At 40.4% G+C, this 13,134-nt stretch overlaps 1 protein-coding gene across 7 annotated transcripts in view; it reads right to left on the bottom strand.

The window, feature by feature from the left end:
• The window catches only part of TASOR (transcription activation suppressor), a 65,913-nt gene that overhangs the window by 4,185 nt on the left and 48,594 nt on the right, over positions 1–13,134 (bottom strand). For 4 of the 7 annotated variants that reach the window (XM_026446969.1, XM_026446970.1, XM_023201102.2 and 1 more), the window contains 6 exons: positions 9,030–9,835; positions 4,168–4,290; positions 3,246–3,405; positions 2,702–2,810; positions 434–612; positions 85–249 (listed from right to left, as the gene is read on the bottom strand). In XM_026446969.1, the coding sequence (XP_026302754.1) occupies positions 85–249; positions 434–612; positions 2,702–2,810; positions 3,246–3,405; positions 4,168–4,290; positions 9,030–9,835 (1,542 nt within the window). Of the gene's footprint in view, positions 1–84; positions 250–433; positions 613–2,701; positions 2,811–3,245; positions 3,406–4,167; positions 4,291–9,029; positions 9,959–13,134 lie in introns of all 7 variants that reach the window. The other 3 variants (XM_023201106.3, XM_023201085.2, XM_023201092.2) reach the window with 1 other exon arrangement.

The following is a 13,134-nucleotide window of genomic DNA, read 5'->3' as shown; positions in this document are numbered from 1 at the left end:
AGTCATTTCATTATTTGGTAACAGACAAAACCATTCCTCTTTTACTGTCTGTGTTAAAGAAAATGAAAACCACTGAAAAGTTACCTGACTGGGACTCAAGATTCTCATTAGCACCAAGCTGCGGAAGGTTTTCTTCTGTGATTGAGTTGTGATAGCCCACAAGATTTTTAAAGTTTTGCATGAAGTCTTCAGCAGTTGCAACCACTATTCCATTATCTGTGTAACTGGAAAGCATCTTGATGTTCTTCTCTAAATTAAGAAAAAAAGTTTCATGTATGAAACCCTTCCAAATGTAGACAGCCCCCAGCCCTCACAAAATCCTTCCCTTCACATTTTCTGAATCAAAGCTTAGCGATACCCACCACAGCCCCATAAAATCCTTTCATTCACATTCCTATATTCATAATAGAAAGCTTAGGAGTGCTCTCTTTACCTGTTAAAAAGACTATGTGTCGTTGCTGTATGTTCTGAGCCTGAAGTCTGATAAGGCAATCCAATTCTGGAGCATTTCGAGTTTGTGAATCACAATTGTGGTATGACAAAATTTCAACCAGATGTTTCTTCTGATAGACATTCAGAAGCGTCAAGAGACTTAGAGCTTTAGCATTCAATCTGTGAAATTAAGCAGTTCAGTATCTGGATCTGTACTTCTAAAATTTAGTATGGAAATTTCTGCTGTAGATTAAAATTCAATTTCTCCATTGAGGCAACTAATGACAACTGCACTGCTTTAGCTCTGCCTGATGTACGGGTGTGCTTCTTTGGACAGAAAGAAAGGGGTTTCTTGGTCGCAAGGCCTCAGGGCCAGCTATACAGCTTAGGCTAATATCTTAGCTGATTATTCTACTTACTTAATAATAAAGTATGATTACTTCTATCAATTTTGAACTTTAATGAAGGACTTAAAAGGACAAAAAAAGTATAAATCCTTCCTTCAAAAAATACAATATACAGACCAGGCCTGGTGGCTCACGCCTGTAATCCCAAAACTTTGGGAGGCCAAAGCAGTTGGATCATCTGAGGTCAAGAGTTCGAGACCAGCCTGGCCAACATGGTGAAACCCAATCTCTACTCAAAATACAATTAGCCGGATGCGGTGGCTCATGCCTGTAATGCCAACTACTTGGGAGCCTGAGGCGGGAGAATCACTAGAACCCAGGAAGCAGAGGTTGCAGTGAGCTGAGACCACACTATTACACTCCAGTCTGGGCAACAAGAACTAAAGTCTCTTAAACAAACAAAAAGTGAAATACACTATTATGGCTCTAAACTCTTTTTTTTTTTTTGAGACAGAGTGTCGCTCTGTCGCCAGGCTGGAGTACAATGGTGCAATCTCGGCTTGCTGCAACCTCCGCTTCCTGGGTTCAAGTGATTCTCCTGCCTCAGCTTCCCGAGTAGCTGGGACTACAGGCGTACACCACCACACCCAATTAATTTTTGTATTTTTAGTAGAGACGGGGTTTCACCATGTTGGACAGGATGGTCTCAATCTCCCGACCTCGTAATCCGCCCGCCTCAGCCTCCCAATGTGCTGGGATTACAGGCATGAGCCACCATGCCCGGCCGGCTCTAAGCTGTTTCTATATTTCAAGGGACAAGGCAACAAATGGAGATAAGCTTTTAAAAGTGAATTGCTACAAAAAATTAAATACTCAAAACTTATTTAAGCCTGAATTTCCTGAAAAGTGTACCATGGAATGTCATACTTTAAGAAATAAAATTTTGTGGTCTAAGTTTAAGGAAATAATGATTAACATAATGTAAAACAATTCTTTCAACTAGAGTTCTTCATATCCTTTAATGTGTAAATACATTTTATAGACTTTACTAGTAGGATATAGTATCCCAAACGTGCCTAATTACCACAATCATTTATGGACTCTAAGTGACTAGTGTTCCAAAGATCACACTTGAAGAAGTGACTTCCATGCATGTTAGAAATTACCTATATATACATGAATTGATGTCCTACTCACAAATCACTTCACCAGGTCAAGATTAATCCTTGTCCAAATATATGTAATTTTATTAGCTACCTACAAAGTAGTCAGTTGGCTTGGAGAGGGTCTGATGTAGTTGGAACATACAGTTCAGTTAAAAAAGGAAATTGATGGCCGGGCACAGTGGCTCATGCCTGTAATAATCCCAGCACTTTGTGAGGCTAAGGTGGGCGGATCACCTGACGACAGAAGTTCGAGACCAGCCAGGCCAACGTGGTGAAACCCCATCTCTACTAAAAATACAAAAATGAGCCGGGCATGGTGGCAGGCACCTGTAACCTCAGCTACTTGAGAGGCTGAGGTAGGAGAATCACTTGAACCTGGGAGGTGGAGGTGGCAGTGAGGCGAGATTGCCCCACTGCACTCCAGCCTGGGCTACAAGAGCAAAACTCCAACTCAAAAAAAAAGAGAAAAGAAAAATGCTGATCATTCCATTTGGATGATTACTCTAAATCCACAAATGGCAAAGATTAAACAAATTTTACCTATGCACATAACAAGAACTTCACCAAACTTCTACTTAAAAATACCGCTTCCTCTTATAAAGGCAAGAATAATTTAGTATCTATACTCCATTATGACTGGCTATGGACATCTGTGAAAAACGAACAACATCCATAATCTTACAAACATGGGAATAGAGAAATATGAGTACAATGTTAAAATCAACAACCATTATATCGTTATGTTTCAAAGCTTACCTGCCTAGTTCCTTTAGTTTTTTCTGAAATTTACAGTGGACTTTCCATTGCCATTTTCCTTCTGGAGTACTAAGTTCTTCAAGGAATGTCAAAAAATTTTTAAAGTTCTCTGTTAGAGATAATGAAGTTCCTTTTAATTCAATAAATAATCATTCCACAAGTGAATTATGAAAGAAGTGCTTTTTCATATTATGTAGAAACACCTACTTTCCTATGTACTCTTTTCATTTCTCTTTGTCTAAGGGAGACAGATCTATACATGCCTAAAGCTCAAAGAATATAACCTCTACATACTAAAGAACATGTTGATGACAGTAATACAAGAAGTGATTCAACTGCAGGAGGGGCAGAGAGCCTTGCTTTACACCAGATTTAGAGAAAATTATTGGTCTAAGAGAAGGGGAAAGAAATTTGAGGTAATAAAAGCTCAGGAAAAGACTGAAATGTACTAGTTATCTGTGAATGGCAGAATAAATGGACAGTACATTAAAAAGTATTAGAGTCAGAAGAGGAGTTATGTGCTCAAAAGAACATCACACCTTACCAATTGTGACCACCTCTGGATTTAGAATTGATTCGTCAGATACGATAAAACCTCCAGATACAAATAATTCATTGTATGTATGATTTTTAACATCATCCAGGCTATCAACACCAGCAAAACTAACGCAGGGGAGCTTCTTTAAAGTCACCAAGCCAGGTATCTGTTTAAATCCCAAAATAAAAAGAGAAACAGATGGATGAGGGAATGAAGTGATAGACTCACGTGTGAAGGAACCTACAAGAAGTTTAACAGAATGCACTATGGCTCATCTGTATTAGTAGATTGTCTCTGGAAAGCCACACACACAAATAATATTCCCAACATTATTTCCCAATATATAAACCAACATTTACGTACTGGGACCTATCGGAGACCACTAAGGAAAAGAAGCTTACAATAGACCTGAAAACACAAAATAGACAAAAGCTGACCTCTCTATAACCTGTGAGTACAGTCAGAATTCAGATGAAGGCAAAAGCCTATGTGCTGGAACAAACAATCAGGAAAGGCATCCAAGATGTAACATGTGAGATAGGGCTCCTAAGACTAGATGGGATGCCTCAAAATGTAAGGGAAAAGGGGACTGGTCTGACAAAGATGGAGCACAAATAGGTTTTTCCTAGGACATACAAATGAAGATGAAAACATTAAGCAGTCAGTCAGCAGACCCAATGGCATTCAAGGATTCAGTACTCTTACTAGTCTTGACTACTTAAGTGACAGGGAAGATCCGTGATGTGCAGCAATTTAAAACTTTGCAGAGGTACAAACTTGAATCTCACAAGCTGATTCATAGATGGGTCCTTAAGTTTAATCTCCTTTAAAGCTTATTTTAAAAACACTAGTCTGCCAGACAGCAAGATTTTAAAATAAGGGAGTTTTTAAAACCAAAGTAAGTAGTGAATTTGACTTAATAGTCTACCTTGTGAATGAAACCTGCAATGTCTTCATTTTGAATAATAATCAATAGTTTATCTAATTTTGATCTTCTTTCCAAAAACTGTTCTGGATGACATTCTGTATTGCCTAATTTGATAAGATATTCCTGTTAAAGAAAAACAACTAAATCAATATTAAAATGCTTTTTTGTAAATGTCGATTTAATACCAGAAATGCAAGATAAACTGATAAGCTTAAGTACTACTAGGACATTATTAACAATGAATGAATTTACATGCTAAGAGACCTTACAGACCATCAAATCCATTTTTTTTTTTTTTGAGACAGGGTATCAGTGTTTCCCAGGCTGGAGTGCAGCGGAATGATCACAGCTCACTGCAGCCTTGACCTCCCAGGCTCAAGCAATCCTCCCACCTCAGCCTCCTGAATACATGGCACTAGACTCACAACACCACACCAGGCTAATTTTTTTTTTTTTTTTTTTGGTAAGAGAGTCTCTCTGTGTTGCCCAAGCTGGTCTTAAATTCCTGGGTTTGAGTGATCCTCCTGCCTTGGCCTTATAAAGTGCTGGGATTATAGGCATAAGCCACTGCACATGGCCCAAATCCACTTTTCTTTTCTAGAAGAGGAATCTAAAGGTCAGAGCTTCACCAATCGCATAGTCACAATGTTACAGAGCTTCACCAATCACATGGTCACAATGTTACAGCACTATGCAAAGCCAGCCAAGTAACAGTGTGAGGGTAACAGAAAGAACTGTTAATTAGGCCAGGTTCTTAACCCAGCTCCTTTAGTTATTATAGAGGTTAATAATCGATTAGACTCTAGGTTGCCTGTAATACCCTATGAGAAACACTTTAAGGCAACCTAGAGTATAATCATTAACCACTCCCTAGCTCCCATTTTCCTTTCCATTCTAAGCAGGCCCTTGGTTATTTGCAGCAGTATTAACTGGGATAAACGCCTTCAGAGTTAACAACTTTCACAACCATAGCTCCTTTAATTCACAACAGCTCAAAAAGCATTTATATAGAGCTTCATTATGTACAATGGTATTCACATACTAATAAGCCATTTCTGTCAAGTTTCTGTCTTCAAAGTAGACTCTCCCAACTAATAACTCTTCCTCCATGCTGGTGAACATGGTACTGCCTTTCACAAGACACAGGCAGACTTCCATGCAGAGTTCCCTTTGCTCTCTGCTTGCTGGTGGAATCCTGAACACTGAAGCAAACTGCCAGATCCTGGAGGACATATTCCTCATTTCAGAGATTACTTTTAATGTCAGCACAGCTGGTCAAGACAGCTATAATAAAAACCCAGCTTACCTGACAACCTGTCTACTGCTCTTTCAACAGCTCCCTAAAGTGTCACCCCAAAGAGGAGGATGTTGTGCTAAAGCAGCACCTTCTACATTGATTTTGATCCAAGCTCTGGAACTTTTGGGCAGATCTCAGACCAGCTTAGCCAGTTAATGAAAAGGTAAATTACCATCTGACATGCCTGCTGGTTAATTTTCTTTTTTTTTTTTTTGAGATGGAGTCTCACTCTGTCACCCAGGCTGGAGTGCAGTGGCGCTATCTCAGCTCACTGGAAGCTCTGCCTCCCGGGTTCACACCATTCTCCTGCTTCAGGCTCCCCAGTAACTGGGACTACAGGTGCCTGTCACCATGCTTGCCTAATTTTTTGTAGTTTTAGTAGAGACGGGGTTTCACCGTGTTAGTCAAGATGGTCTCGATCTCCTGACCTCATGATCCACCTGCCTCAGCCTCCCTCCTGGTAATTTCTGATGTCTTCTTACATTAAGAAACTTTATTTTATTTTATTTTTTTTTTTTTGAGACAGAGTCTTGCTCTGCCACCCAGGCTGGAGTGCAGTGGCCGGATCTCAGCTCACTACAAGCTCCGCCTCCCGGGTTCACGCCATTCTCCTGCCTCAGCCTCCCGAGTAGCTGGGACTACAGGCGCCCGCCTCGTCGCCCGGCTAATTTTTTGTATTTTTAAGTAGAGACAGGGTTTCGCCGTATTAGCCAGGATGGTCTCGATCTCCTGACCTCGTGATCCACCCGCCTCGGCCTCCCAAAGTGCTGGGATTACAGGCTTGAGCCACCGCGCCCGGCCACATTAAGAAACTTTAAGTCCATTTAAAGTAAGACAGTTTAATTCATATAATAAATCAGTTTGACTCCAGAAATATTTAAAGTTTACATTTTTATTCATAAAGTCTTTTACTGTAGTATTTTTGCTGGAATATTTCTAATGGATATTGATTAAAAGAATTAAGGTTTCAATCTGGTTTTCTATCAGATTCGTAAAACAAAGAATGCTCTTTTATTCTATATGAATGACAGAAATGACTTGTTCTATGCCAGAAAAAATTAAAAGCACATTTCATTAGGAAATGCATCTCCTATCCCCGTAATCTAAATGTCATGGCTGGGTGCGATAGCTTACGCCTATAATCCCAGTACTTTGGGAGGCCAAGGCGGGCACATCACCTAAGGTCAGGAGTTCAACACCAGCCTGGCCAACATGTTAAAAACCCGTCTCTACTAAAAATACAAAAAATTAGCCGGACGTTGTGGTGGGTGCCTGTAATCCCAGCTACTTGGGAGGATGAGGCAGGAGAACTGCTTGAACCCAGGAGGTGGAGGCTACAGTGAGCCAAGATAGTGCCATTACACTCCAGCCCGGGCAACAAGAACAAAACTCCATCTCACTAAATAAATTTTTTAAAATGTCAAATAGGTGTGTTACAAATCTTAAAAAAGGAGCAGGGGGTGGGGGATGTGGGGGTGGAAGAAAATGGAATTATGTTAAGCACACTGGGAACTGTGCCCAACCTATTCTCTCATCTAGCCCCAATCCAATATGCAGCTATGCCCCCAAAGAGTACTGTGCTTGGGAACTTATTGCTGGCTGGTGGGGAAAAGTTGAGAAACTCTACATTCAATCATGTAGGGCAGAAATGCAACCAAGGAATTCCTAGAGGTCTCATTTCATTTTCCCAAGAAACCATTAGGAATCAGGAAAGCCCAACAGAGTACTCCGACTCATGTCATTCCTATGTTCTTCAGGTCTTGACCAGGTGACGTCACACGAAACATGCTGACCTCAGAGATGCCCAAACTGACAAAAGGCTTAGGACATGTTAGTAGCTATAAAGCCCATGGTCCCTCTGATTCCTCTAATGAAATTCCAGTCATGGTAAGTAAACTCCATAAATGAGAGCAGGCATTTATTTCAAAATCTTAGGCATTCCCTTGAGGAATTAAAATCCCATAATTTATTGAGTATTAATTTTAATATTATACCACTAATACAATTGCTCCAATGTGTTACCATTTACCTACTTACTGGTAACAAACTTACATATCTATGTCTAACATACAGACACACAGAAAGGCGTGTGTGTGTTTTTTTTTTTTTTTTGAGACGGAGTCTTGCACCGTTGCCCAGACTGGAGTACAGTGATGCAATCTCCGCTCACTGCAAAGCTCCGCCTCCTGGGTTCACGCCATTCTCCTGCCTCAGCCTCCCAAGTAGCTGGGACTACAGGACCCTGCCACCACGCCCGGCTAATTTTTTGTCCTTTTAATAGAGACGGGGTTTCACCGTGTTAGCCAGAATGGTTTCGATTTCCTGACCTCGTGATCCACCCACCTCGGCCTCCCAAAGTGCTGGGATTACAGGCGTGACCCACAGTGCCTGGCCATCTGTGTGTTTCAACCAAATATCTGAAATATTAGTCTGCAGCTTCAGTAGAAAAAATACACCTCACAGTGAGAAATCTTTCGTGACTGAGTAGTCTTTCAAGATTATCAGGTTTCTTGATCAATAAAGGCTAAAGGGAATGTAACATGGCTAGGGTATCAAGAAGTACCAAAAGTTTTATCATTAGGCCAACTCTGGGCAGTTTTTCTATATGATTGATCAAATCCCATGAGATAAACCAAGGCAACTTAATTTTTCCTATCTGTTTTTCCTTCCTCTTCATTAAAAATCCAAGAAACGGCCAGGCATGGTGGCTCACGCCTGTAATCCCAGCACTATGGGAGGCTGAGGTGGGTGGATCACAAGGTCAGGAGTTCCAGACCAGCCTGACCAACATGGTGAAACCCTGTCTCTACTGAAAATACAAAAAAAAATTAGCCGGGCATGGTGTTGCATGCCTGCAATCCCAGCTACTCGGGAGGCTGAGGCAGGAGAATTGCTTGAACTCGGGAGGCAGAGGTTGCAGTGAGCCGAGATCACACCACTGTACTCCAGCCTGGGCGACAGAGGGAGACTCCATCTCAAAAAAAAAACAAAACAAAAAAAAAAAAACAATTCCAAGAAACACTTAAAACCTTCAAATCAGCAGTTTAAAAGGTATGTGCATAAATGACACTGTAAAACAAGATTCTAAATTCTAACATATTAAGACCACAAGTTCTGAATTTACTTGGACTTACCACTCTTTTATTCTACCCTGAGTTAAATTATGAAGATATGCAATCAACATTTATTTTTATTATTCAGTTTTAGAGACAGGGTCTCACTCTGTCACCTAAGCTGGCACAATCATAGCTAACTGTAATCTCAAATGCCTGGGCTCAAGTGACCTTCCCACTTGAGCTTCCCAAGCAGCTGGGACTACAGTAGAGTGCCACCACGCCTATTTTGTTATTAAGAGACAAGGTCTTGTTATGTTGCCCAGGCTGGTCATGAACTCCTGGCCTCAAGCAATCCTCCTGCCTCAGCCTCCCAAGTTTTGGAATTACAGGTATTAGCCACCATGCCTGGCCTATGGTAAACATTTAAACACAAAAAACTTCCATTTTATACAGGTTACACCAACAAGAGAAGTTTGTACAGCATTACTATTACCTTCTCGTTTAGTTACCTTTATTTCTTTACAGAGCACACTCTCTTCTTCTTCATGAATATAAAATTTCACAGTATTTTTCTGGACATCTTTCATGATTTTAACCAAACTATTAAAAACTTCAGGTTCTAACTGGCTTATAAAATTTGAAAGAGCTGGTTGAGCAGAAATGTTTACATCACTGGGGGATTTTGTTGTTTCTTCTACTGGTTCCCGGGCCATATCACCAGGTACAGTATGATCAGAAGTCACCGTTAACTCTGTGGCATGTTGAGGCTGGTTCATTTCTACTTCGGTTAAACTCAAAGTCGAAGTGGAATGCTGCTCATTAGAGTTGGTGTCTTTCAAAGGATCACTACACAGTGGCTCAAGGAGATGTTTATTGTTGAAGTCACTTGAGGAAACTGGTATGACATGCTTTTCCAGAAGATTTGATGCTATCTTAGCACCAGAATCGTTAGGACTGACTGGTGGCAAATTCCCACCCTTGGCTGATGCTTTAATAATAATAGTATTTAGCTTCTCATGCAAACCATCTACAAACTCCTGCACACCAGCTTTAGAAGTCTTAGAATATATGAACTCAGAAAGCCGTTTCATCTTCTCTTGTGTTGTAAAGATAGGTGTGGAAACTCTACTGACATATGAAACATTCTTTTGCTTCAAAATCTCTTCTATCTTCCTAGAAAAGAGATTGTACTCTCCTAACACTGTCCTCTCTGTGGTTTCGCTCACTGCAGGCGGCTCTGCCTCTGCTGCTAGCACACACTGCTCCTCCACCTGACCTGTCAACACGTCATCCTCAGTGGTGCCCTTTAGTGTGTCTGTAAATGGAGAGGATGGAAACTGGTAATCAGAACTTCTCTGTCTATTTATTACCCGGGGGTCGTTAGGAAAGGCCTCCTGTGGTGGCACACACACCAGTTGTTCTTCTGGTGATTTCATACCTATACAGGAAGAGTTCATTATTATAAGAGCAATCCAAAAATATAACATATGAAAACACAAACCCTTAAATTGTGGGGAAAAAAAGGGTTAACACACATTAAGAACTAATTATATATTAGAAGGTAAAATAAAATCCTAAAATTCTGGTATGAATTCTATGCCCTATGTGCCCTACTTATGGGATGGTCCTTAAGAGTTGTAGCTAGAGTTAACAACTCTGCCATTTTGAAGTGCTCAAGGAAACACCAATTTGGCATCAATACAAATTAAGTCATTTGCTTATTTCTGCCTCCCTACCATTCTGTAGATCTAAGTTTAATACACGTTTTAATCAAGATGGTCAGTTGCATCAGCTTGCTCAATCCCTGTATTTATTATTTGCCAAGTAATATCTACTATGGTAATGGCCCCTTAGTGAGAATTCTGAGCGTAAGACAACTGTAAGACAGAAATCCTGTGGGAATAACTGTCAAAAGTTGCATCTAGGATCTAGGATGAATAATTTTATATCTGCTTTCAGACTTGTTCTCACTTATGAGGTTGCTAAGTAGATTTCCTGTAATGTCAGGGACTTCATTTCATCAGGAAATAAAACGAACAATAATAAGACAAGAGAAGAACATATTTCACAGCTGCACACTTTTGACAGTCCTTTCATAAATATTTTCCTTTTGTTTGGAAATAATTCTAAGAGAAAAGAGGATAGCTATACCTCATTTGAGATACAGAGGTTGCCTGATACTGAGGTTGGCTGATACTATGGTTAGCTGATACTAATGGGATTAAAACCTTTCACTCTTGACAAATAGCTCAACCCAAAAGATCAACTTTCCCCAAAACAATCCTAAATTCAAACAAACTATGTTTTTGAAACGTTTGAAAAAGGGAACCCAAATTCCATTTTTAAGCAACAAGAGTTTGAAAAACATTTAACTTCAATTTTAGTGTTATATTTTAGGAAAAGACAAAAACTCATGATCTTGGTCTTGTGTATAGAAGACCTATACACAATTTTACCCGCTAAAAAATTACTGATTTTCCTTAAGCCTTAGCCAACATTCCCTAACAAATTGCTGCTGTAGTATAGGAAATGGTGCCTTTAAATTAGGAAGTCCAGGTACAGGTAGTTTTCAAACCTACAGTAAAGATTTTGCTCACTCTCATCACACTAGAAAAGGTTTAAATAGACTCACTAGGAGTCAGCTTATGACATTCTCTACCAATGCTGGTGGTTATCCTGAACCAGTACACTCATTAACTATTGCAAAGGCAATTTGTCAGCACAGCGAAAAGACTCAAGGTGGGTCTGTAGGCGGAGGTGAGAGGGGAACAAAATATCCAACATGCCAGGATAAGAATTAGAACTGTATGAAATTAATAAACCAGAAAATCCAAGTTCCATAAGATAATTAGGAATACTGAATATCCTGAATATCTTAAATCTGCAACATTAAAATGTGGTTTAGTACACATAAAGTGTCTGGAAGGATACACAAAAAATTGGTAACCATGGCTAATATACAGGGAAGAATCTAAGTGACCTGGGCTGGGGTAGTATTACTTTCTGAAGTATTTTTAGACTTCTTGAATTATGTATCATGTCAAATATCTAATATATTCAAAGAAAAAATGTTGAATTGCATCTCATAAAACATATGGGTTGGGGAGAACTACCTTAATTTAAAAAGTTCTTAATTATTTATTAGACATGGGGCCTCACTATGTTTCCCAGACTGGCCTTGAATTTCTGGCCTCAATTCCTCCTGCCTCAGTCTTCCAAGCAGATGGGACTACAGGTGTATACCACCACACCTGGCTATTTATTACTTTAAATGAAACAGTGGTTCCCAAAATGTACAGCTAAACAACACACCAGTAAGTTTACTCCTGAAGGGTTATAAATAAAGGGGATATTTTTAACCTGCAATATAACTTAAATCCACATGGAGAATTTTCCATAATTAAAAACCTCTAAACCAAATAGATCCCTTTATAAAATATAAATAATCGCAACCTAATTTTATTTTGCACAAATTTCCCTGTATGATTTTATTAAGAACTTAACTGCTCAGGCGCGGTGGCTCATGCCTGTAATCCCAGCACTTTGGGAGGCCAAGGCAGGCAGATCACCTGAGGTCAAGAGTTCGAGACCAGCCTGGCCAATATGGTGAAACTTCGTCTCTACTAAAAAATAACACAAAAATTAGCCAGGCGTGGTGGCGGGCACCTGTAATCTCAGCTACTCAGGAAGCGGAGGCTGCAGTGAGCCAAGATTGCACCACGGCACTCCAGCCTGCCTGGGCAACAGAGCAAGATTATGTTGCACAAAAAAAAAGGAAAAAAAAACTTAATTACTTTGAAAAGATCTCCATCTATAAGTGATTGAAAACACACATACATGTCAATCTATAATAATGCTTTTGTTGTTGTTGTTTTTCTTAAAGTCTCACTCTGCCACCTGGCTGGAGTGCAGGGGTGCGATCTCGGCTCACTGCAACCTCTGCCTCCCAGGTTCCAGCAATTCTCCTGCCTCAGCCTCCCGAGTAGCTGCGACTACAGGTGCGAGCCACCACGCTCAGCTAACTTTTTTATTTTTAGTAGAGACAGGTTTTTACCATGTTGGCCAGGATGGTCTCAATGTCTTGACCTCCTGATCTGCATGCCTTGGCCTCCCAAAGTGCTAGGATTACAAACATGAGCCACCACGTTTTTTTTTGGTTTTTTTTAACTTACTGCCATTAAATAATTGCAGTATTTTAACTTTTAAGTGAAAGGGGAGTAGTGAGTTCTCTAAAGGCACCACCAGTCAGATGTCCACACTTTAGCTTACAAAATATAAAGAAAGATGGTATCCCCAAATAAAACGAATGTAGGTGCTGATGGAACATTCTGAAGCATAAGAAAGATAACTACTAGCCGGGCACAGTGGCTCACGCCTGTAATCCCAGCACTTTGGGAGGCCGAGGCAGGGAGATCACGAGGTCAAGAGATCGAGACCATCCTGGCCAACATGGTGAAACCCCATCTCCACTAAAAATACAAAAATTAGCTGGGCGTGGTGGCACGCGCCTGTATTCCCAGCTATTCGGGAGGCTGAGGCAGGAAAATCCCTTGAACCCAGGAGGCAGAGGTTGTAGTGAGTCGAGATCACGCCACTTCACTCCCGTGCAACAGA

Source organism: Piliocolobus tephrosceles, chromosome 2 (assembly GCF_002776525.5).
Source record: "Piliocolobus tephrosceles isolate RC106 chromosome 2, ASM277652v3, whole genome shotgun sequence".
Classification (NCBI taxonomy): domain Eukaryota; kingdom Metazoa; phylum Chordata; class Mammalia; order Primates; family Cercopithecidae; genus Piliocolobus; species Piliocolobus tephrosceles.
This window is presented reverse-complemented; position numbering and strand designations above follow the sequence as displayed.